Source organism: Accipiter gentilis, chromosome 8 (assembly GCF_929443795.1).
Source record: "Accipiter gentilis chromosome 8, bAccGen1.1, whole genome shotgun sequence".
In the NCBI taxonomy this organism is placed as follows: domain Eukaryota; kingdom Metazoa; phylum Chordata; class Aves; order Accipitriformes; family Accipitridae; genus Astur; species Astur gentilis.
Window position 1 is genome coordinate 3,786,659 of NC_064887.1, and position 26,087 is coordinate 3,812,745.

The following is a 26,087-nucleotide window of genomic DNA, read 5'->3' on the forward strand; positions in this document are numbered from 1 at the left end:
ATCAAGCCCCCAGAACCCCCCCTTATTGGTTAACATAAACACATACATGTTCCGGGAGCTGCTCCCCCATTTCCTGCTGCTCTGCCACCACTGATTTGTCAGCTTTACATTTCACATCCTACAAAGTCAAAAAAGAAAGCGAGGTGTATTGAAAAAGTCTCAGGAGCTTAAATAAAATATCCTCCAAAACTCAAAATGATGATTCTAGGGCAAACACAGATATTTCTTCATGTAAGTACATTTGTAGCACAACACAAAGCCGAAGCCCAGAACTTGAAAGAGGAAAAGCTAGTATGAATATGAATTAAAAACACACCCAATGGTTTTGAAGGCATACAGCATAAGGAAGGGATTTTTTGGGAGGAGATTATCACACATGGTCTACATTGTTCCTGAGCAATACGAAGCTCTAAAGAAGAGGGAAGTGTGTCCTCGGGGGCGGCCAGCACAGCAATTCCCACGCTGTGCGGAAAAGTGCAGGTATCTGTGCGCCGAGCCTCTAGCACACAGGTAGTACAGAGCCCTTGGTGCCTACAGCAGGAAGGGCTTCAAAGTCACCTCTTCTCTCCTTCCCCCTCCCTTCTTCAGTAGTCCTCAGCAGCACTGAGCACGCTGCCAGCACTTAAATAAAGTAACTGCTCAAAATGCATCATCCAGCCTCATTAGAAATATCTCAAACAATGGCACTTCAATCACGGGCTCCACTTGTATCCTAATTTCTTTCCATATCCTTGCAGTACGCTAAAAAATATTTTTTCTCTTCTACTTCTACAACTGCTTCCAGACAGTTACAGTGTCCTCCCCTTGTTAGCTCTTAGCCGAACTTAGCCACTTTGATCACAGTACTAGATAGTTATCTTGGCCCATGTTAAAAAAAACTGATAAAAAGCCTAGTTTTCGGAAAAGCTGAGTACCATCTTCAAAAGACAACAGAGATATTCTGCATCTCAAAGGAATTTCTAATTAAGATGACAATTAATATATTAAAAAAAAAAAGTATATCAAATTTTAGGTAACCAAGCTTGAAAATACTAGCCTTGTTTCCTGGAGTTTTATTATGTTAAATCATGCCAAGCCCCACAGGCTTTTTTCTTCTGCTTTTTTTCCCCAAGCTTGCGGTAACTATACAACTGTAACTATTATCCAAATGGATAACAAGAAAAAAGATAAAGTGGTGATCTCATTGTATTATCAGAGGTGTCAGGGGAGAAATGGGAAGACTGCTTTGTCATTTTATGAGGGATTGTTTTAGTGAGCAATGAAAAATTATTTCATACGTTCCTTTTTCATTCCGATATGTGACTAAAATCTGAAACTTCATCTTGCACATCAAGTAAGCACCAAGCATCACCTTGAAATCTCTCTAATCTTCTTCATTTAACTCAGACTGTGCTAGAAGTACCTGAACAAAATAAAAGATTTCCAGCCCCTCAAGCACTGAACTGTGCACTCAGCATTTGTCATAAGCCTGTGACCCAAGTCGCTCAATCTAATTCAATTCCCTCAAACCAATCCAAAAGTATTTTTATGAAGCCCCTTCTCTTTGCCAATGTTTCAAGGACATGTTCTCTGTTTGTGGTAAAGACAGATTATTGTTCCAGGTTAAAATCCTTGAAGGAAAATGAATCCATTCTCATATACCAAAGATCAGTTTAATTATCCCACCTACAGGACACTGAATTACGAACACACTCTGCCAGGACACTAATGATGCGAGGTGCTTCAGAACACGCACAATGACTGCTCAAGCCATTTTCACCTTTGTAAAGTTAAAAGTTCTGAGAACATCTCAAAGTCCCATATATGAATTCTTTTCCAACAACACCTTACGGAACGCAAGATAGCTACAGTCCTCAGAAAACCATGACCTCCTAATGAGGCCACCTCAAACCTCAGCTAATAAGCACGCAGACTTTGCCTAACACTTCCATTGGCTGCAGTTCAGAAATAGAGTTGTTTTCTTTCCCCTTCTTATCATCCAAGTCTACAATGATCTCCATTATATAACTTTATACTTTTTGAAGTGATGAAGAAGTGACAACAAAAAGTATCTTGGGAGAGACTGACAAATTTATCAGCAACAAATTCATAGAGAATTTTTATTATTTTTCCTTTATTACAGCTGTCACTTGGTGAGACATCCTGCTCGTGCTTTGAGCTGTACATACTTGTGGAAGATCTCTGCTGATAAGCGCATACTTTTATTTACTCAGTGAACTTGTTGACTTTTACATTCCTGATTTCTCCTGATATGTGACTGAGAAATTCAGTAACAATGGTTAAGTAGCACTAGGCTCTAGTAGCAACCATCATGCTATGAAAAACAAGGCACTGTTTTCTTTTGCCTCAACAGTCACTAGAAGACTGCAAGAGAAATCTCTTTTCCTCAAAATAACGAGCTGCCTTGTGCTGCACTGCAGTGCTGAAGTCTTAAGGCCAATATAACTACAAGCCCATTTCCTTCTGCTCAGAAGGGACCGATCACAACCATTAGCATTTCCAAAAATAAGATACACTTAAAAATATTTGGCAGGTAGTTTTAAAATCCTGACTGAAAGAAAACTCCAGAATTATGAAACTGGCTTTTGCCGCTATTTTTCATCCATTTATGCCTCTAAACCAAAGGTTGGCCCAACTGAAGGAAGGCATTATGGAATGAGCAGTTGGATCTATGGGCATTTGAATACTTTTCTAAATCCACCTCCTAGCCCTTGACTTTTCAGAACCTATTTATCTAATGGAAAAATCAGTGAGTCACCTCTAAGCAAATATCTGTTGAATGAAGGCAGGGCTACGCAGCAGCCAGAAGAGTGACACACTCCCTGCCTCCAGGTCTCGCCGGTGACCCGGGACAGGTTGCTTTCCCCCTGTGCCACAGCGGGGATAATAATACTGGCCTGCTGGATTAATGCATTTTGAATTCCAAAGATAAAAAGTAAACTGTAGCAGCCAGTTGCTGTTACATGAAGAATTTAAGTGGAAAGATGAGATAACTGGGTTTGGAGAGTGGGAAAGAAAAACTAAGTATTATACTGATGTTCTCCTCACCCAGAGGCTCTCAACAAACCCATGCTTTTGTCTTCTCTTACCTTTCTGCCATTGCCCTGTTCTGGACAACTCTTACCACCAATGCTCTATCTTTTTCTTTTTTTTGACCTTTCAGTCTAAAATACTTTAATTTCTACCCTTTGCCTCCACAGTTCCTTTCTTTCTTGCTTCAAGCTTGAAAAGAAGCTGCTAATATATTCTGGGTTCCCTATTGTTCCAGTGGCATCTTCCCATCACACCTATCTTGGATTGCTGCAAATTTAATTTTTTTTTTTCCCATTAAATTTGCACCTCCTCTAATACCTTTCAAAAAGCTGCACAGCACAATATTCTACAACAAGGGTTAATTTTTGTACAATACGTTTTACATATTTTTATCCACTTCAGTCTGTGAGCAGCTTTTCACATTACCTTGTAATCCCTCAAAAGTTTCTTGCCAAGATGAGCAAGAACAACAATAAAACCAGGTGAATTACAGCTGTAAATACATACAGTAAAACTCTGATTCATCTATATTCCAGCACATCAAAGGAGGATTCTGCACAAGGCTACCAAATACAAATAATCCAACTTTTTTGCAATCCAGTAGGAACACAAACCAATCCATTTCACATGGGTGGTTAATTCTGATGCTTGAGTAGCACAAAACACTTCCGAACTCTTGGAGTTCAGAGACTCATTAATCAAATACTTACTAGCTATAGAATATTATGTATATTCAATTCATAATTGCAAAACCCAGGGCACTCTTTGCAAAAGACATGATGGAGCAGGAAGAAGACATCTAAGAAAAAAATAATCCAGAAATGTCAGGTTTCCTTAGCTGAGGACAGCACACGCAAACTGTGCACGCACAGCAAGTCTCAGCCAATGCACTACTTGAAAAAGGAGTAGGCTGTTGGACAAAAAGACTCTCTCAGCAAATTTTATGTACCTCTAGGTTAGTCACTCTTCAGTATGTTTAGTAGTTTTCCATTTTAAAGTTTTAACACGGAGTCCAAAAAAAGAGATTAGAGCTGCACCCTGAAGGACTTTCAGATTTCTGGTAATGCACAATCCTAACATATTAAACAACAAAAAACTCCATCTGTATCAATGAGAAGTTCAGTATTTATTACAGTGCACACTGACAGTACCACATTAAACCAGAAGTTATGGGCTTGATGTAGAAATTACTGAGAGTAACTCTATAGCTGTGTTATTCAGGAGGCAAGACTAGATTATGATAATAGACATTTTGGCCTTAGAATTTATGAAGCTATGAATATAAATAAGAATATGATTTACAGACTATGCTTTTTTCTGAATTTTGTCACACATGGATCGCAAGAGTAGAAACTCAATCCCTCACTGAGAAAGAACTCGAGAGGGCCAAAATGCTACATAAAAACTCTTATCTCAATATTTTAACAAATTATACTGACTGCCTAGTTCATGAAAATGGTCTATGTATGTAAAACTAAGAGCTTGATTCTGCTCTTTCATGCACTGGACATTATTTGACAAAAGTGTACTCCAACACAAAGGCGGAGACAAAACAAATCATGCCAATGAGCCTCCATTTTCTAAGCTCTAATCATGATTAAATATCGCTTTAAGTCACTTACAGCTTTGTTAGATTCCTCATCAGTCAAGCTTTTCATGACAACTTCCAAACTCGGGTCTTCTTCACTGCTTGCAGGTCCAGTGCCACCGTGATCCTGGTAGAAAGGATTGATAACAGTTTTTAAACAGAGCTATGATCCCCCATAATAGCTAAAGAAAAAAATGAGACAATTTTACCTTTTGTTTTTCTAAACAAGTAGCAGCATGAAAAAGTAAAAAGATCCACAATTAAAGCATCCTAATGTCAGGAGTCAAATAAGCAATACAAGTTTTGAAAGACAGACCTTGGTCTCCACTTGGCACTTAGGTGCAGATCTGGCTCAACTTTCAAGGCCAGACTAATCCCTACCAACTGTGAAAACTGCTGAGTTTGCATTAAGAGGCCTTCTCCAGACTTCTGTTGGGAAGGAGAGTCTCGCGTATGCCCAGCATGTTAAAGGACGCCCGGTTTCCTTCCTACGATCTGAACAGATCGGTGGCAGCAGGACCGAGCGCTCCACCCTGGAGGAATCGGGGGAATCGGTAAAACCGAAGCTCTTCTGGCGAGACTCCTCAACTTGAAGTGCAAACGTAGCTTCGGGATTCGGGTACTTCTGCACATTACTGTGAGAATACCGCAACTGACGTTCAGTGACAGCTGCTGGAGAACCAGCAAATGAAGGGAATGGCCCAGAAGACATAAGCATTTTCACCAAGATGTGCTCCAGAACTTTCTCCTGCATGAATTTTTTCCCTTTCTATAGAGGATTCCCAACAAAAATGGCCCTTGAAACATAAAATAGCACCATACTAAGTAGAAAAGCTTGTCTGATCAGGATTTTATGGTATTTTCTCTAGATAATATATTTAAAAAGCATAAGCTTGCAAGAAAACTTATTTCCTTCCCATGCCGACAATTAAAGTTAGGATAGATAGGAAATGGCATCTTTTCAGGGAAAAAGTTACGGTAGAATTTAAAGGTGAGAGCATCACTAATTCGGTTACATGTAAAATTTAAAGTGTTAACTCTCCTTCCCTTTTTTAAACCAACCAGGTCCTGAATCTGAAAAGTTTTTTTGATCTATTATTTTGATTTACTTTATTTTAAAAAATAGTTTTAATACACTTAGGCCTTTGATACACATTTGGAGCTGTCCTCTCTTGCAAAGCAAAATGGACTATGTGCAACAAATGAAATTTCAAGATCTTCAGTCCTAGAAGCAAAATGATTTCTGAATTTTCATTAGACATTTTACATTTAAGTGCACAATGAGAATTACACAGATGTCTTGACCGCCACTTAAGCAGGTCAAGTACCTCTGCATTTGTACCAAGGCTCACTCTGTTCAGTATTGCAATGAAATATCTCATTCTGTAGCCTTCTTATGAATGAAACTTTTTTTTAAACAGATATTTTACAGTAATTAATATTTAATATATGTTGCTTCTGGTGGCTTGCCCACAGTATTATACCACAACATAGTCTTATCCTGCCGGGTTGCTCCATGCAATGAAACAAGACCCTGTTTTAAGACATATTTACTGTTTATCACTTTCCATATTAAAATACCTTAATGAAGACAGAGATAAGATGAAGAAAATTAACACAACAGTACGTGGTAACTATGGCATCCTGATATTCTGTTACGCTAGCCAGGCTATTTATTGTGATCCGACAAGTTTAATGTACAGTGTATGCAACACACAATGTTAAATATTTATTTGGTATTTCAAAGATATTTGAAGATATAATTTCAAGATATAACGCACAGTTATTTCTGCTTTATTTAAAGGCAGGAACAGCTGACAAAGGAAAGCAATGTGAATTTCTATACAACAACAGTATCTTTCGGTTACTTTTGTTTTATATAAAAAAAAGATACTAGCTAGAAGTAAAAACTTGCATTTACTTATAAAACAGACACAATGTAAATAGTAAAAGCTTGCCGTTAATGCATGAAACTCAACCCACAAGCATCTACCTCTAAAGGCAAGCATTGCACATGAGGCTGAGCGATTTGGTTTCCACATGCTGGTAGAGTCTAATTACAGTCATTTGAACACAGCACAAAACGTGCCTAAACAAGGCTTCATGGTTCATCCTGAAGACACAAATATTAAACAAAGCTGGGAACCAATGCAGGTATTAAAGAGTCAACAAAAATAAAAGGAACTTGGGCTCTGTACATTGCAGAGTAATTTGCAATCCACCAGCTACACTTGGGACATGCTGCTTTTGTGGAGGAGAGAACAAAAAACCAAAGCACTGTCCAAAAATGACTCAGATCCAAACAAAAACTAAGCAACTCTTGCACTGTACAGCACTATGCCTGTATGGAAGTAGCCACCAGTGATGATATAATCTGGAAAGCAATAGCAAGCGTGCAAACAGGAGATTAATCCAGCGTTACCTAGTGTGGACCAGTGCTGTGGGATCACAGTAATGCTTATTGAAATACCAGGAGTTCAATACACATGAATTTATCAATTCAAGACAAGACCAAACCCCAATTGAATTATAAAACATCTTTTGCTTTATTAGCTCAAATAGAAATAGAATTAAAAAGCAACAGCAAGGCTAACCATGTACTTTATCAAGAAAATTTAGTTACACCATATTGAGATGTCAAAATGATAACAATGTGGTGACACTGCAGGGATTCATGGCGCACAAGAGAGCAATCAGTCTACACTGGGGCTGAGATAGCAACTATAATGAAGAAAAACTTTGGTACCATTACCACACTAAGGAAGTTTTTGCACTGGAAGATTGTATGCTACGACACTGTGTACACTAGAGCTCACTGCTTAAACAGCCCTTGTCTGCTCCTACCAGAAGAAAATGAGCAGGAATGAGAGAGTCCGATGCTGGGGCGCAGGACAAAGTGGTGGACCAGGACTCTCAGTTAGGCTGGGATTGTCTCAAGGGGCTCTTGTAATACAAAACGTGTACACAGTGACCTCTTTTACTCTAGCTAGTTGCTGGTCATCCCTACTTCATTTTTAGAGATACTGACAGTAGGGTATTCTAGGGGAAAAGGAACTTAGAAGGGAGAAACTCTTCCCTGAAAAATGCTTGCTTCCCTTCTGTAGGAGTATATGCATCTTCCAGGCAAAAGATCCTCACCATGACTACTCTAACCAGCTGAAAAAGGAGCAGGATAGGAGACGGAAAAGCTTTCATTTGGAGACTTTTCTTCCTCCTGTACAGCAATAACCTGTTTAATACCTGTGGTTAATGCCTTGCCAGCCCTTTCCGTAATGATGAGATCAATAAAGAAGAGACAGAAAAATATGCCTATTAGGTCATGTTCCTACCCAATGCATTTTATGATTCAGGGTTTAATTAGACAAGGTGCTCGAATTTATAATGAACTGCTAATTATGATTGAGCTATCTAATTTAGTAATCCCTAATTAAAAAAAAAAAATCCATAAACCTTACCTCAATAGAAGAGTGGGAGCTGGAAGGTAATGGGAAAGGAGTAACAGCCATCTGATTGACTGCATCTTCACTTCTGTAAAACAAACAAGCAACAACATATTACACACTAAACCGTAATGGCCAAAATTCTCTTTTGAGTTGGTTTTGTCCATTAAGAAAATACTCTTACTAGCATAAAAAGTAACTGTTTCTTACCAGAAGTTACAGCTTAGAAAAGCACTTCATTTTTGCTTTTGTTCTTCGCTAGCAAACAGATTACATCCCTTCTTGGGACCACAGTAGTTTCATTTCGGACATACTGACATCGCATTCTTTGGAAACCTAATTTTGTGCGGATTATCAGAGGATGAAATTGGAGTTATGGTCCCTACACATCAATAGATGTGCTAATACTTCATTAGCCTCTTCTAGTAGCGTCTACATTTGTAAACTGCGTGTTTATAGTGTAACATTCATATTACTGAAATATAACACCTGTTTTACTAGAACAGATTGCTTTTTCTTTTTTGTTCATATTTGCAGCGGTCTTTTCTAAAAGATTCAATGTAAAAACTTGGAAGAATTTTTATAAAATGCAGGAAGAAGAAAACAGACGAACATTGATTCCCCCTACATATAAAGTGCACTATTTTTCAAAGATACTTATTGTGTATGGCATCTTTTCCTCTATCCTCTTCAAAAAGCATTCCTAAGTTGACATCTGATTACTTTGTAACTTTCAAAAGCCTTTTTTTCTTTATTAAATAGCATTCTGCCTTGCTAATGTTTTTCCTCGACTGCCATTTAAAATTATTTGGCTTGTGGAATTAGCTCTGCACTTTTTTGGCCCCTGTAAAACCGAACCAAGTAAAATACGACCTCAGTGATATTGTTTAAGGCAAATCTGAGGCATATGAAAGAAAGACTCAAAATTTTGCTTCAAAACCTGTACTAATGCACCTCTTTATTTTGGGGGTGAACAACTCTTACAGAACACAGAAGCCAGGAACATGATGCAAACCCCATTTTGCTGAAGATTCAGTACTATCACACAGCCTCTGCTCACCAAACATGACAGAGGAGGTATCAGTAACACTGCTGCTTTGCAGATACAGGTCTTGAGATGACAGGACATGGCTTCTCATGCAGCGTGTGTTCTGCGTTTGATTTCTGGTCCTATCTACTACCTTCCAGGTTACTGTAACACAAGCAGAGTTTTTTCCTCTTTAATCTCTAGAATAAAATATTAGTATGTGTTTAAAAACATTTTACAGAAGTGCCTGAAAGAAAAAAGTCTCATTTTATCCCTCAAGAGTTAAACACATGAAGCTAGCATGTTCTGGTCACTGAAAGACAACGCTGTAAATCAATAGCTCGCAGCAGAGCAGCATATGGGAAATTCAGTCACAGGCATTTGAAATGATAAATCCTGCAGGCAAAGGTTGGTGAATTCATTTACTTATCTTCAACCAAACAGCCATACAATTCAAAGGAATTGGTTCTGTGCTGCTCATTTTTGTACTCGCTCCCAGCCTCTCCTCTTGGCCCTGCTCAAAGCCTTGCGAGAGTCAGAAACCACGCTAAGATCAGAACCAGAGTGGCCCATGATGCAGAAACACGCGTGCACAGGGCCAAGAGAGAAATCCAAGGAATGCACAGAATCAAGCCCATGAATTTCATAAGCGTTTCACAACTTCCCAGTGCATTTTACCCCGTAAGGCATATTAGGCAAGAACATTTTTCCTCCTATCTTCATGAGACATCGATCTAATTATATTGCTTTTCTAACCTATAAGAATAAATCAGCAAATGTTAGGTGTCTGTCTAAGAGACCCAGCAATTTTTACTTGACTGTAGAGGGTTTTCTGACAATAGTTTATGTGAAGCACAAACAGCACGAAAACGAACAACGCTCCTGTAGCTTACAATGCATGCTGCATACCTTGCAGTTAGGAGCAAACTTGAAAATAACACAGTATGTATAAACCTTTGTAAGAAATGTTCTAAAAATTGCTAGACAGAAGCTTTGTGATCTGCATGACAAAGTGGGGTGTAGTTAATTATACAAACTAGTTTCTACTTCATACATACACACAACAACATGGTTTTTTTTCCCAACCGCTGGGCAAAAGTCTTTACGCAATTTTAAATGGATGGCCATTTTAATTCCAAGCAATAAAAAACCACTTACAGCAATTCCCTGGAAAAAAAATGCAAAAAATAAAAAACCCAAGGTTACGAAGTGTCACAACTTGTAATCTCCCCTTGCTAGGACTCGTACATATTTAAATACTTTAATGCTGCTTCAAAGGAGAATGCTTCAAAGCAGAATCAAAGTGGGAACATATTTTAAAGTGACAGATCTAATAATAAATTGCTCTTTCTGCTCTCCACTTCCCTAAGTGTCCTCAACGAAAACATGAATTTATTTACAACTAAAGGGAGCAATCATTTTCTTTTGATGCAGGAGCAGACAGCTTAGAAGTCTGAACAAAATATTCAAACTCCAGTGACTGCAAATGAGCATTCGATGTATTTGCCAATAGTTGCTACAAAACCACCTCCGAGAAAGCTGTTCTCAGTTACCAGTGCTCAGCATTGCTTGAGGTTAAGATGTCTAAACCCTTCACAGTCAAGACACAGCTTCATACTCTCAGGGTCAAAGCAACACACAATGCAATTCATACAGCAGGGAAGCTCAGACGCTCCCCCTCCGTATCTCCAAAAAATGATAAACATCCACCGCTCTTGTTCCAGCTCTTGTGCTGGTTTGTATAAGACGCTGGGACAGCAGCCCGCCTCCTTGCTGAGCTGTGCTCTAGAGAACTGTTTATATTTCATCAGTTACATATAAACTGAACAGGGAAGGAATTCATCACTCCTCCCACAAATACTTTTATTGCTTCTAACCTCTCAGGATGAGTTTCTCAGTGAAAATGGGAATTAGATCTGCTTGGAGGTTAACAGTGCCTATTGCTTGTACCAACATCCCTACCGATGGCTCCATATTGAAGAACAAGAAGCTCTCCTCACTGCAAATGTCGCGGGAAGCAAGATCAAAGCAATATATAAGTGGCAAAGACTCTTCAAACTTTAGAAAAGCTCATACCCTTTCAGATTTATTTGATTAGACTGCCATACTTTACTACATTTTACTTCCTTTCCAGTCTAAATAGGGCCCCTGGACATTCCCCGTCGTTTCTCGCTGACCAGAGAGAAGAAGTTCTGATGCTTTACTCTACCTAGCAACTGCACCTCCGATGAAGGGGAACATGTGCCGCTTAAGCAGAGACAAATACAGTTATTATTGACTAATAATTAACTACCATAACACTTGGCACAAAAGAAGCCTGAAGAGAGCAATATGCAAATATAAATCTAAAGGGATTACTCATTCCATGCTGCAGAAAGTAAGCCTGAAGGGAAGTTAAAGTTGTCTGCTATAAGGCTTCAGCTAGGCTGCCCTGCAATGCTGTGCTGCACTTATCAGAAAGCTGTCTCTGGCACATCGGAGGAATGTCACACACGGCTGGAATGGTCTATGAAGCATTCAGAAAGTTATCTCTCTAGAGACGATAACCAGAAGTCACAGCCTCAGCCAAATTCAGGGTGGTTTTTTTTCACTTCCTCATCAACCTCAGACTTGTGATTCTTGAATTCAGGTTCCCTGCCTCCTTTTGAGGACATTTTCCATTTTACTTACTCTTCTGCCTCTCAGGTTTGCAACGGTATAAGCTCACTGTCATGAAACACTAAGAAAAACCTTCTTGAGTATGCCAATGAGATTCATTACCTGCCTAAAGCAGAGCTTCTTGTCTAAGATAGCGTTCAGACTTCTTCTATGATCAGTGCAAAATCAAGACAAATCCCAAACCAGATCCACTCAGAAGGGCAATTCATCCCAGCACTTAAATGACCTAATTTAGGACAGGATGAACTGAATTGCTCTCTGGAGGTTCCTGACAACTGTTCACTAATCACAGAAGTCCAGATGACTTCTAGATGTCTAAACTAAGGGAGATGAACCTCCTGTCAAACTATCTGCAACTACACAGTTCATCAACACTACAAGATCATTTGACAACAGCTTTGTAAGGGGTTGTGGACGCTTTTGGGGAATACAAAGTACACCGAGAATCAGGAGAAAAACTGAATTGCTTGTATGCAGTTGTGTGACATCTTAGTTGGAACAGATCTGCAGACCAAGTGAAGGAACAACGTTTGCCCAGTAACCCTTAGGACTCCCACTGCTTGTGACACCAGGGCATAAAGTCCTGCAGATTATTGAAAATTTATATTGTCCACATCCTGCTTGTTAAAAAAATCAGGCCAGGATCTCGTATTTTCTCATCTTTGTTTTCTCTCTAGAAGTTCCTTCGGAAAAGGGGAGCTGCTGGAAAGTTGCAGACTGAAAAGGCACTTGGGATTTTTCCATCAGCTGGGTCAAGGCAAGACTTTTGTATTGTGCATCTTCTTGAAAAATCTCTCCTACTAACAGCAAGAACAGTCTTGTTCTCCCTTTCCCCTCCATCCACTCCTAACCATGTGAGAGCCAAACGCATACAAATATTTTAAATGAACAACTAATGTTCATATAAACTGCAGCTTAGGTCATCAAAGGTTTGAAAGAGCCCAAATTACTTAACTTCCTCAACCTTGCACTTGTTCCCACATGTGTATGACAGCAAGGAGGAAACAGCTCTGAAGAAAACAGGAAAAGTTCAAACTTGCACACACAGTGTCTGGCAAGAGCTTATTTTTAAAGCTTTCCCACATGAAAGAAACTAAACAATCAAAGCAAGTAAAAACAGAGTTTATACTATTAAAATATGACCAATTATGTAAGTTAGAACAAACTTAAAGCAAAAATCATTTCTAAAGCACGACAGTATTTGAGACTTTGGCATATAACACACAATGTTATGTATAGAGGCTCTAAAAGAAGAGCAGAAAAAGTCACAGCAATGGAGAATGTTAAACATCACCGAGAACTGGCCGATCCAGCCACTGCCATCGCTTTGCCAGTCCTCAGAGTATAAGGACCTCTCTCCTTTGCACATCACCATAAATAACAAGAGATCAGTCTTTACAATTACACCTAGAAACAGAAGGAGGGGTTAGGTGACAGAGACTTGTGAGCTTCACTGAGAAGCTACAATCCCGTCACCAGAAAGCAATGATAACAGAACGAATGACTGCAGTGTGGGAGGACGACTCTGGACAGCTAACAGATGGCATTTAAATAAGCAAAATCCTACAGTACTTTACTCTTAAAGCATTTCTCATGTTTCATCACAGCACAGGACAATTTTCTTTTAAGGAATGAAGGTATACCAAAGAATTAATCACAGAACTGAACACAATGGGATGATGTTTTGAAATCAGTGGCATTCACTTTGATTCAAGCACTCAAACTATATTTGATCTGCTTATTATACCAACACTGAAGCACCAAAACAGATTAAAGGCAGTTAATTGAGCATGGAAAAAACTCTGAATTTGCTGAATCATAAAATTCTCACTGTAAAAGAGCATTCTGATATAAACTGGATTTCCTACTACAGATGTAAAGTCTAATTATATTGTTTTATTATGCATCTTAAAAGGATGGACTTATAATGCATGAACAAAAACCACAACGGATACAAAACCCATTCTATTTTGGGAACGAGGGCACAGAGTCTCCTACATGAGGCAAGTCCCTTTCTCTCATTATTACCTGGCTACTTTCTGTTGTTTGGAGTCTCGGACGAAGACTTTCAAAAGGCAACTAAGACCTTTACATGCCCTATTGCCACTAACTTCCATTAGTGCTTCCATAGAAAGACTCCTTTATACACCTCGGAAAGCTGCTGTCAAATTATGATTTATTTCTGATATTCAGAAATCAAAAAGACAACCCATATTTGCCAAAGGAGCTTGGAAGTTAATGCAGCAGCTCTAAGACTTTGAGGTCAGATAAAACGTAACCGGACACTAATCAAAGGAAGCACTTGGAATGAGCCATTTCATCTCAGGAAAATCTTGCCGTGCCTAGGCAATTGGTTTGTTTGTTTGATAAACTGGGTGAGCAGGTTAAATGCCTTCAATTTTGTTACTGTAGAAGGCTACAAAGCACAAGATGCACTGAATCTGAAAAAGAAAAAAAAAAAAGACACTATAACTGCAAATCTTTTAGATGCTATTACAAGCTCATGTAATTAATGAGACCACTGGGAAACAGTGCTGTGTTAAGACCTGTATTTTGGAATCTGGCCAAAATCAACTGTTTTAAATAATCATCGTCAACTTAATTGAGGAAAAGATGCTCATAAACCAGAGCGAGAAGCCTTCAAATATACGGGGATGTCTATGATTCTCACAACACTTACTGCACTATGTCTCATCAGCAAAAATTTCAGGAAAGGGTGGGAATGCAATTGTAACACTACCTGGCTATAAAAAAAAGTGTGAACAGATTTTTATAGCACAGACGGCAAGTTAGGATTTTAGTAAAAAGTTAAAAAGGCTGAGGACACCTTCTATTCTTTATTTTTTCCTAGAAAAAATAAATTTGGGTGCAACAAAGTCCAAGTTATTTAATAATCGTTATTACAGTTCTCACAAAAAGGCTTTTCTGTGCCCAGGAATTTCTGGGTTTCTTTCGTAACTGATTAAAGAGTTTATGGAAACATCCCCCTGCCCTGCACATGAACCAAAACACCAGAAATAGGAAAACCTTGATGCTGTTTCCTGCTTCAAAGTGAAAAGCAGCATGCTTATCGCTGAGCATCCTTCATCTGAGGAAAAGAAGGCCTCGGCATATCAAAGCAGGCACTTTTTGGTAATAGCCCAAGAGTTCCGCCAGTTTTGATTTTATGTCCCATGTCAGCTCAGTCAGGCATGCAGGAACTTTTTAGGCTGCAAAATGACATGTTTCTGGAAAACTATAACTTACTCAGGCCTTTCACTGGTGAAATTAGAACATGAATAACTTCATGTACATGAAGACCAAATCAATTTCTCCCATAACTCCTGCAGCACATGTTATTTTGCTGCAGCGAGCTGTGGCCTCCTCTTACTGTGTGCTGCAGAATGTGTTTGGCTATGTTATGCTACGCGCCTTCTACCTTTAAAAGAAGTTGCACCGGTAACAGCGCTCAGGAGGAGGAAAGTAGTATTTCTGTTGCAGCTGGCTCCTCCTCATTTTCAAAGCATAACAAATGTAACGGTATCCTGCTCTTTCCACATCATTAGAGCCCAGAGGAATACATCTGAAATCAGCCAAGCAGCAAACCTACCAGAAGAGCTGAGTCTGCTACACTCAGCGCTTTGTTCTCAGCTGGAAAAGCTATTGCACATGCACGTACAAGAGATGGATGGAGATTCAAGATGTCTATTGCTGCTCTTAGTTACTACAGCTGGCACCACAATTCTTTAAGTAGTGGCATTTCAATACCCTCATTTTATATTATAGTTTTTAAATAAATTGATAAAGCAAGAAGAAACAAACTGCACCATGGACAAGACTTCTGGGACCAGCACAGTCTTTTGGTTCGTGTTTTCAGTCAATCACATCCACTGGTTTTGTGGTCTAAGGTGTAGGAATGGGAAGCACCAAGATAGAACGGGCTCATGGAATACAGTTTGCATGAGAAAAGAAAATAATTCTCGTTTCTCCTTAAAATTCACCTTTAAGAGAGACAGTCTAATTTGGCTTCGCCCAAATTTAGAAACACCCCTCTTACTATGAGTAGTTGACAATACACCCAAAAAAAGGAGTCATTAGTTTTCTCCCGCATTAGAGCCAGTGCTGTAGTTACTAATGTCATTCTCTCAGTGGAAGAATTTCTTTTCATCGCTGTTTGAATGGCTGCTCAGCTCAAGCAAGCAGACCCATCAGTTCTCAGTGTACTCTCTAAGACAAGGCAGAGAGCAGTGGCAAGATGCGTGCTCTTGGGAAGTGTGAAGATAAAAGTTTACAACCTCAGCAGCAGCATTTAAAAATAGAAACCTTTTTTTTTTAAAAAAAATTTAAACTCTAGAGACAGAAACGAGAATTATCCAATGGTATTTCCAATATCTATTGATTAAGATCATTAAGACAACTGTTTGCCTTGAAATCCACTTCTACGCAGACAATCTGAGAAGGGGAATTACGGCTAAGAACTTACACGGCCTTTACGTCTTAAACACGATACAAAACATGCACCGAGGATTTCCAATCCGTGGGCGACTGGAGCCAACACGCAGCCTTTGCTGCGGCTCTGCGGAGCGAAGCGCTCCGAGCCAGCTGCGGTGCTCAGGGCGGCAAGACAGGTCGCAAGAAGCTCATGCTCTCCGTGCTGCCTGACAGCACTAAACCCAGCCCTGGGTTTTGGTTTCATAAGTTGTGGTTCTGCCTCTGGAGCTTCCAACCAGACACATTTTCCACATGCAATTAAGTAATGGTGAGTGAGTTGTTGTACATGACGTTTAATTTTCAATAGCTGGGGAAAGTAACACGGGAGCTGCAGGCAAGATCATTAATCTCCTCCAGATCCTCTGTGCTGCCAAGTATAGCAACTCATTCTTCACTGCACTAATGCTGCTCTTCCATCATTTCTGTGTATGCTGTACCAGACAGAGCCGTGCGAGTAAATGTACACATTTATATGCATTCATCCACAGATTATTACATTGCTTACAGGTAAGCTGTGTATGAGCGAAGAATATAACACAATTTCAAGTATGATGTATACGTTGGTGGGAAGACCACGTTGTAAAACGGCATAGGGATAAGTGCCCAACGAAAGTCATGGCTGGAATAGATGCATTTATGAAATTCCAATATATTAAAGCATATACGAGTTCTGGGAAAGAGGCAGCTTCTTCTCAGACCTCCTGCCCAGGGTCATAAGAGTAACACTTCCTGAACTACCGAGTGAACACATGGATGTGTCCTTAGTTCACATACAAAGAGAAAAAATTTTCACGCTTGGAGTAAAAGAAAAGATGCCCAGATGTAATTCATATGCAGATGAAAGGTTGTTTTATCATATTGCCTCCTACAGAAGCCATTCCAGTGCTCCTTGTCAAAGTCAAGCTCCCCTGCTGTACAAATAAGCCCTCGTTCACTTTTTAAATCCTCTTTTGCTGCCCTTGCTCCATGTACTCCACCCACACTTGCCTGTCTGCTCCTCTCACAGCAGCTCCCTCTCCAGCCCCAAGTCTCTGCACCATTTTCACTCCCTGCTGGCAGTCTGGGTGAAGCAAGCTGCCCGCCCCGTCTTTGTGCTGGCAGAACCAACCTAAAGCACTTCAGTGAGAAGCAGCTCTTATCAGGGCACTCTCAAGCCCAAGAGGGACAGACGGCTCAAGTCTTCAGCAGACACACCTAAAACAGGCATTCAATTACATTAGATTTTTTTTTTTTTTTTTTTTTTTTTACATCATTAAGGAGAACTCTTCAACTGTTCTGCGAATAGTCAAGGAAAAGGTTTATTTCACTTCAAAGAGAACTAAGCAAATTCAGCATTTTCAAAACACGATAAATATGTAAACGTGTAATGTAATAGGCTAAAGTGCAAACAAATGTTTTGATGAGAACTGTTCTTACCGTATGAAAACGAGCTTGACCTTTGATGGGGCAGTCTTAATGATTGCAGAAGCATTCTGATGACTTCTTCCATATAGTATCTGATTGTTTATCTGTTAAAAGAAAATGAAGATGTTCATGTAAGTGGACAGCTATGCATTGTTTTAATTTATACCACCAAGACTTCCAAATCTATCGTGGAATAAAGAGATAAGACTTAAAGAAAATGCGGTCCGCAAAATATAAATCGCCTAACTGTTGAGGTTCTTGCAGACAGGAATACCAACGTTGCACTGATAGATATACCTCTCTGTCCAGGGCTGTAGAGGCAGAAATACCAGGGCTGAGGCACTAAAAGCCTCTTTCAGGCACAGCTGTGCTGCAGAAAGACATCACATAATAAGCGCATCGGAGGAGACGGGCACTGCTCAGCTTGGCCTTGGACTGCCCAAGGCTGCCGCTCCTTCCCTCAGCCAACTACTGGATGAGGATGGTGAGTAGTCCGCAACTCAGCAGCAACACTTTAACCATTTCTCATCAGCTTTCTTATCATGCCTTTTGGAAGGAAAAATCCTTATTTGATTTTAAGAACATCCTCCTTCTCATACCGATTCCATGACGGACCACAGAATTGCAGCCTTAGAACGGATTTTAAAATACTACATTTTCAACATCTTAGACCCCAATTTATCAAAGAAAAAAATACTGTATTAATAGCAAGACATTCCAAGTTTTATTCTAGACCAATACAAAACAGGAACCAATGCAGAGCTAATTTATAGTCTTACTAGTAAGCCACAAATGAGAAAAATATTTTTACTTTTTTTCACAGATCCATAGAATGGATTTTAAGTATTGTTCCCAGATTTTTGGAAAACAGCTTGACCTGAGAAGAATCATATAGATAGGACAACAGCACAGATTTTGAGACGGACACTCCTATACCTTGCGTACAGACAACTGGCAGTTTAGGAACACTTGCTGTTAAGGTTGTGCTGACTCCTCAGTTCCACTGAAAGAAACAGAACTGATACCCATGGAGAAAAAGGACAATTTAAGGACATGCCACATCACTTTTGCTGTGATGGATCAAACACTTAAGCACAGCAACAGACACCAAGCACTATGTTGGACACTTTTGCTGTGTGCAAGCAAATGCTGCAGTTTTCAGAGGGAAATAGCTTGGCTTTGATACAGATTGTGTTTCAGGACTTTTCATTCTGTAGGAACTAGAAGTCTTTTCCCAGTTCGAGGCAAATAAGATGCTTACTGTCTCCCAGTGCCATGCTCAGCAAGTGGGACTTCAACAAGCACAACAGCATCTCTGAGATGAATATAGTAGTTACTTCCAAGCCAACCAAAAGCATGCTTAGTATCATACTACAAAAATAACCTGCAGTGTAAAAATGGAATATTTAAAGCATTTCATTCATTTCAGAGGCACAGGGCTTGTGTTTAACACCTTGCTCCACCTCAGTCTACCCAAAATGACCTGGGTTTCTTGGGCTTCAGCTCTCCTTCGTCAATGCCTCCCACCTCAGAGGTATCCTAAGAGGATGCTCGCCTTTCAGCTCAGGCATTGCACAAACTGCAGTCATGAAGATCATATGCAGAACATAGGGTAGACACGAATACCGCAATAAATTTAAGGAAGTAAAAGCTGAGCTGAGTATGATGGGACAAACCCCACTATGTCAAGAAGATTAACAAAACCCTTGAGCAGTTTCTTAGTTGTACCCTAAAGATTTTCAGATTTACAACTAAGCTGAAGCGAACACTCGGCAAGGTGGTGAAGGAAAGCGTCCTCCCCTGACAGCAGGGAACAGGACTACCAGAGCTGTCTTCCTTCAACTTCGACAATTTAGACTGGAATAAGCATCAAGATAACAACGATCTGTGGAAGAACAATTATTTACCTACCCCTGAATACCTGTAAACATAAACATGGAAACTAATTCAAAGCTACATTTAACATCTTGTATTTTGTCCAAAAAAGAAGGCAAAAACTTTAAAGATGAAGGAAAAAAAATTGAAATTAACAGTATTTGGAGCCATGATGTTAGTTCAGGTTCATGGTTCAGCTCGTCTCGTGTCTTGCTGCCTAAGCATCAGAGGATTCCAAGTGTGCAGAATAATTTGTTATTTAACTCTGTCAAAATTCTCACTCCAAGCATCTTGATTAGATTAATGCACCTCTTTGGGGCTGGAGTGCTCATACACCCTTCCAAAGTGAGCAGCCAGCTTCGTTTCAATACTGCGATTTTTTCCTCCCACTCTTAATTTACAACGTAATATTTACATTCACATTTGATATACCAATGCTGTTTAAAACAATAATGATACTAGAGCCCAGGAACAATTTACCAGTAATCACAGAAGGGCTTTTTGTTACTCAAAATGTTTGTATTGGATTTTGGTTTTGTATTCCTAGAAGACTTTTTCATTCAAACAAGAAACAACCGGCCAAGTCTTAGCCTTGCACCATACAGCCTATTCAGTCATATTGGCAACTTCACACTACTCCCATCTTATTTTCCATGGGTCCAAACAACATGCAAGTTCATCAGTCAAACAAGGACAATGCAAGGACAAGAATAAAACCTCTAACGCTTGATTATTCATTAAGATTGAAATGCAAACCATTTACCTGCCAAGTTGCTCACTGTACAAAGAGAGACCCAAGGAAGGTCTGCAAGAGTCTGAGCTGGCATGAAACGATCAGCGGTGAGGAAATAGCATCACGCCAACATGTGTAAGGGTTTAATATGGTGCTGTCTGCAACTGCCATGGTTGCAAATGTAGGGCGAGAAGCAATATCCTAGGCCACGCTTTGTTACTGAAAGATAAATTCTAAAACCAGCGGCAAAAATTAACGCTCAGTTGCATTCTGGCTTCAAGCTAGCCTTGAAACTTCCAGCAAGTTTGTTGACTTAATTTCTCTAAGTTCAGAAATAAATTATTCACTGGGAATCCTGTATGCTTTACAAATTGTTTGGATTTAGTTAAATTACTACCAATTTTTCTAAACAGCAGACTTCTTAGATTAAAATTTATAGTTTTTACTCTGGCTAAATTATTCCTATTCACTAGATGTATCAAATAGTCCAAAATTTAATTAGCTGTGAGCTGGGTCTGTAAGTTATAATTATTTAATTACACCAAAATGAAAGGATAATCAAAGTAATATATCTCCACAAGGTTTTGGACTGTCCCACATAGTTATTACAGCCAGTATTAATTTTTCTTTTTTTTTTTTTTTAAAAAGGTCACTTTCTTTTGCAAAGTAAATTAATGTTCCGTTAGCTTCGGATACCACAGTGACGAGCAAAGCACAAAAGCCTACTTAAATTAAAAAAAAGAAAAAAGAAAACATCTAGGATTTCATAAGCAATGCTATTTTAAATCTTTCAAATTAAATAAAGTAACACGTCAGATAACCAAATAGTACTCTGGGAGTCATAGCCTATGAATATGTGCTTTATTTTTTTCATTAGAGATTAGAAAAGAAAAACAAAGCTTTGACTAAGCAAAAGAAATAAACTGATCTAAATCAACCTCAACTCTTCTTTAAATGTCTCTTTACATAACTTCTTGGAAAGACAGCAGAGAACAGAGAAAGATAAAAACAAAAACATGCTACATGTATGAGGTCAGGTCACCACACTTAAGTTCAATCTTTAATATAAACCTACACTGCTTTATGGCAGATTTTATCACATATCCCAAATGTACTGTTGCCTTCACCTACAAAGTTTTGTTTTACAGCTTCATACGCTGAAGTAGCAGAAAGTACAAACTCACGGAAATCTGAACTCTTAATTTAAGAGAAAAAAATTTAAAGCTTTGTTTGCTTCTCAAACTTTAATTTGCGGAAGAGAAACATTTGATATGGATATATTTTTAAAAAAGAGCACTGTTTTTACTGTGTGGCAGTAATGGAAATCCATAAAATTAGTATCATCTGATTTTTATGAAAATCAAGTTAAATGATACCCCAAAGCTAGTAAAAGAACTGGCACAGCTTTCTATATAATAATTATTTCTCTGTACCAGTGCATTAGGTTCCTTCAAACCACAGGAACTGTAGCATTTCCAGATACAACCAGACTCTGAAACAATGGGAAAAGTTTCAAAAACTTTTTGAGGAGTCAAATTATATAAACTGAAACCCCATAAAATACACCAAACCCCCAAATAATAAAGCATGAGGAAAACACCGGAAAGCAAAAAATAATCAATTCGAATGTGAATTCTTCTTTTCTCACCAAATTTCTTGCCCGGAACACAGTCAAACAAGTGCATCATCTAAAGTGATCGACAGACCATAACCTCCACAAAGACAGAAAATCTCCTGCCCCGCGCTGCAGTTCAGCTTTGCCGTTGGCGTGGCAGGCAGCGGAACCCTGTGGTTCCCCACCTGGAGAGCGCAGAAAAAGAGACAGGATGACAGCAAACCGCAGATTGCCTGTGCCCTCGTGCACAACCCGCTTTCCGGTTACAGCTTTATCTTACTTGCAGCTTTAAAAATCACCACCCGACACTAACCTTAGTTGGTACCTGTATACAAAGTACATGAAAAAAAGTATTTGTATCCTCCCACAAAAAGACCAGACAAATGCTATCCCTCCACGTTACCTTCAGTAAATGAATCTGAGAAGAACAGAGGCTATGACTATTGTGTTTAAATAGGAATAAAAAAAATAAAACACCGGAGTTAATCATTCAAGATGACTCTTCTCAGGTGAAAACCTCACTGTCTTTCTACGTTCAAGTTACTGTCCCTCTTGAGGGATAGTGCCGCTTGCCTCATCCAAAGTAACTGTCTTGACAGAGGAGAAACATAACAATCCCACGACAAATAAACTGAGAATAAAATGCCCATCCCCCACATTCTAAAACAGAAGTGGCATTGTGAACTTGGGTGGGTAGTTCATTTACGTGGGCAAAATACTGATGTATCTGCTATATTATTACAGCATAACATATTTATCTAAGAATCTTAAAATAAAATAGCAATAAAAATACATTTTAGCACAAAAATCCTCTGGCTTTGAGTATGACAAAAGTGGCATGAAAAAAAGAAAAAAAAATTGCCTCTCATGCAACAGTCCAGAATAAAAACCAGGCAAATTTGTCCAGCAATTCTTGACTATGAACCCTAGCTTTCACTCTTTCAAGAAGTGCTGTGGCCTCCTAGAGCAAAACATCCAAACGAGCCGTTTCCTTCCACCTCCTGGCCCATTTTCAGCAAGATAAGCAGCGACACGAAGATGGCAGAAAATCCCAACATCAGTAATTTAGCATAACAGGGCTCTGAACAGCTTGGTTTATTAATAGAACACAGTCGACTCTCTTACGGAGAGATGATAATAACAGGGTGGATTATTCAGTGTGAATAAAACCTACCAACAGGACAGACCCATGCAGAGTTCACGAGCAGCGGGGCTTAACAGCACAGGTACAGCACCATGTGAACGCGCTGCGGGCCATGCTGGGCACAATCAGCCACGGGACTAAGCCCAAACTAATAAGATACGAAGCAGTGCAGACACCTGCACTAAACCAGCAAGAGTGCAAGGCGGGAGCACCACAGATGGTTTCTTTGCTTGGAAAAAGAACTGAAAAGCAGAACTTGTGTCATGTAAAAAAATACATTCTTTTGCACAGGGACCAAATTCTGACCCAAGTAATTTTCCTCCATGGATGAAAGTAGGATGAAAGGACGCCCCTCCCTCAAAAAGCTGTTTTCTTCAGCAACATACCCTTCCAAAATACATCACAGAAGATGTATTAAAAAACTAAGGATTACATACAATTTTTAATGTGACCTGCATTTCACTCAATGTATAGGCTGGACTGACTTTGAAAACGAGCCAGGATCACGCCCCCCAAAGACTACTGTTGTTTGCAGAAGCTAAAAGTGAGATGATATTTCATTAATTCAGTGACAAAAGATTTTATGAATAAGGAGCTGAGGCAGTCTGGCAGTATGCCACATCACATCCTTCAATTGAATCCAATCAAACGCCAGTTCAAAAGAAAAATGAAGAGGTAATATCTATCTGTCTATCTATAGCTCTCTCTATATCTCCATCCCATTAACCTTAACCCCATCAACAGCCATGGGGAATTATCTGCACACACTGCAGTTGCATCCACTGTTTTAGTGGAGCAACACTAAGCAACAGGATTCACTGGGGCAACCCAGGACAGTGCAGAAATGCTAGAGCCTTCCTAAGATGTCAATCCCTTCTCTTGCCGATACGCTCTAGTATTCAAAACTGATGTGTGATCAAAGATGCAGATGCAAATATAGGCGGTTAGGTGAGGGTTGAGGGTGGTCTATTTGCTAACGAACAGATGAGAATACCAGGAAAAATGACCTCAGATACTTACGAATGAAGTGGTTGCAAAGTCCAATACCTTTTTTCCTATGGAATAACTACGTATTTGACCAGTGGGCAATGGCCAGCAGCTCAGTCTGCAGGTAGAGCAATTTAATACCTACATGCAGTGAAGCACTACCCAAAGGAAGAGAAGTTAAGTTGCTTCATCAGTAAAGATTGTCCATCCAGGCCTCTGAATGAGGGAAGGATACCATGGGAGAGATAAAACGCTTCTGCGACCAACAACGATACTCACAGTCTTTAATTTTATGTCTTCAACTGGAGAAACCCAAATAGTCTGGATTCTGTCACTTCCTCACTTCTGAACACTTGCATTTGCCATTAATGCTCTTTTAACGCATTTTGTTGTAAAAGACACAGCAAGCAAAGCCGGTTGACCAACTTGACCTCTGCATCACTGGCATGGAAGTAGCATGAAATCATACTGGAGATATTCAGAAGCCATCTGGACAGTCCTGGGCACCTGGCTTGAGATGGCCCTGCTTGAGCAAGGGGAGTTGGACCAGAAGACCGCCAGAGGTCCCTTCCAGGCCCAGGCATTCTGTGATATTCCTCCCTCAGTGACCCATATACTTCTTGGGCATGAGGATTCCCAACGGTTACTGAAATAGTTATTGAACCTAATGGTTATTAAGAAAAAACCTGCCAGTGTAAATGCCCATTAATTCCACTTCAATGCTATTTGCATAACACTGAAATGCTGTTACAAGACAAAAACCAGGGCTGTGAATAATTGACCACTAGTGTGAACACGAGACGTCTGTACATGCCTAACGCACAACCCATTCCTTTGTAATACAGGATGTTTTGACACTGGATACATACTCACTGGGGACCAGAATGAGATCACCACATCCTTTCATGTAAGTAATCGCACTTCTGCCCACTGGTGACACACCTTTAATTTGATTGCAAAGGTAAACAAGCGAGGTAGTTACTAAAGTCTCTTTGAACTTCAGTTTATTTGAAGTTTAGCATTTTTGAGATGGGGAACATCACTTTCCTTCCACTGAAGAAAAAAATCATTTTATCTCCAACTTGACAGGGAGAGGAAGTAGGGCAACACCACCGCTTTGGAAAATGCTACTTATAACATGGCTCATGCAGGCAAATCCCAGGCCTTGAGATAGATGTGATTAATCACAGGTGGTGCATCTTTCAAGTACTGCTAGCAATACTTAACATTAGATCAAACAAACACTGCAAGGAGTAACTCGTGAGATATAAGAAAACTTCAGTGGATCCTTCTTTGTGGGAAAGTATTGATGCAAAAGGCTCTACCTTTCCTCTACCAGGAACTACCTGGTCTTTGATATGCACAGAGGAAAACAGTATCATGAGTCCTTTCAACCGGTATACACCCCAAATTCGTCAATTTTAATTTTTTTACCATTAGAATTTGGTGCCAGGGACAGAATGAACATAAATTTGAAGGAGAAAGTAATTTTCCTACCCTACTCCAGTATGGTATAAACCTTCATACCATTTACCACACTTAAAAAGAAAATAATAAACTTCAGATGGTGGTATTATTATAGCAAAACAAGTCCTTCTTGTACTATGTGTATTGAAACCCCATAATTACAGAACTGTTAGACAATGACAAATGCTTAGACAATTCTGAGTACTTCCAAGGTATCTCCAGGCAGTCAAATTGCTCTTTCTCAAGTCAAGAAATGTGAGAAAATAGGTGGTTCTAATGGCACAGAGAGTTGCTGAAAGATCAAAAAATCACCACCCATGGAGAGCAGTAGGTCAGCATACACCTGCTCTTCAGTGAATGCTTCTCTCTAAAGGAAAGATCCCCAGGGATGGCTGATTTTTTTAAACTGCTGAAGCAATCATGATGTGGGGAACCACTGCAGGTACTGCAGCAAAGTGTCACTTTGCAATAGCCAAAAATCAGATGAAGTGTAGGAAATCTGCGTTTTCAACCTGAAGGTGAAGCAAGGAGATAGGAGAAAAAGTGAAGACAAAATACTCTACTTGCTAACGAGCTCTCTTGCCTTGTGGGCGAACTTGTGCCAGACACGACTAGAGAAAATAAGTATTTTAAGTTACAACAGATC

The 26,087-nt window shown here is 39.5% G+C and overlaps 1 protein-coding gene across 5 annotated transcripts in view; it reads right to left on the reverse strand.

Moving 5' to 3' along the window:
• PATJ (PATJ crumbs cell polarity complex component) overlaps window positions 1-26,087 on the reverse strand; it is a 156,120-nt gene that overhangs the window by 36,384 nt on the left and 93,649 nt on the right. For all 5 annotated transcript variants that reach the window (XM_049808440.1, XM_049808441.1, XM_049808439.1 and 2 more), the window contains exons 30-33: window positions 17,633-17,724; window positions 8,077-8,149; window positions 4,656-4,748; window positions 47-118 (exon numbers count right to left, since the gene is read on the reverse strand). In XM_049808440.1, the coding sequence (XP_049664397.1) occupies window positions 47-118; window positions 4,656-4,748; window positions 8,077-8,149; window positions 17,633-17,724 (330 nt within the window). The remainder of the gene's footprint in view (window positions 1-46; window positions 119-4,655; window positions 4,749-8,076; window positions 8,150-17,632; window positions 17,725-26,087) is intronic.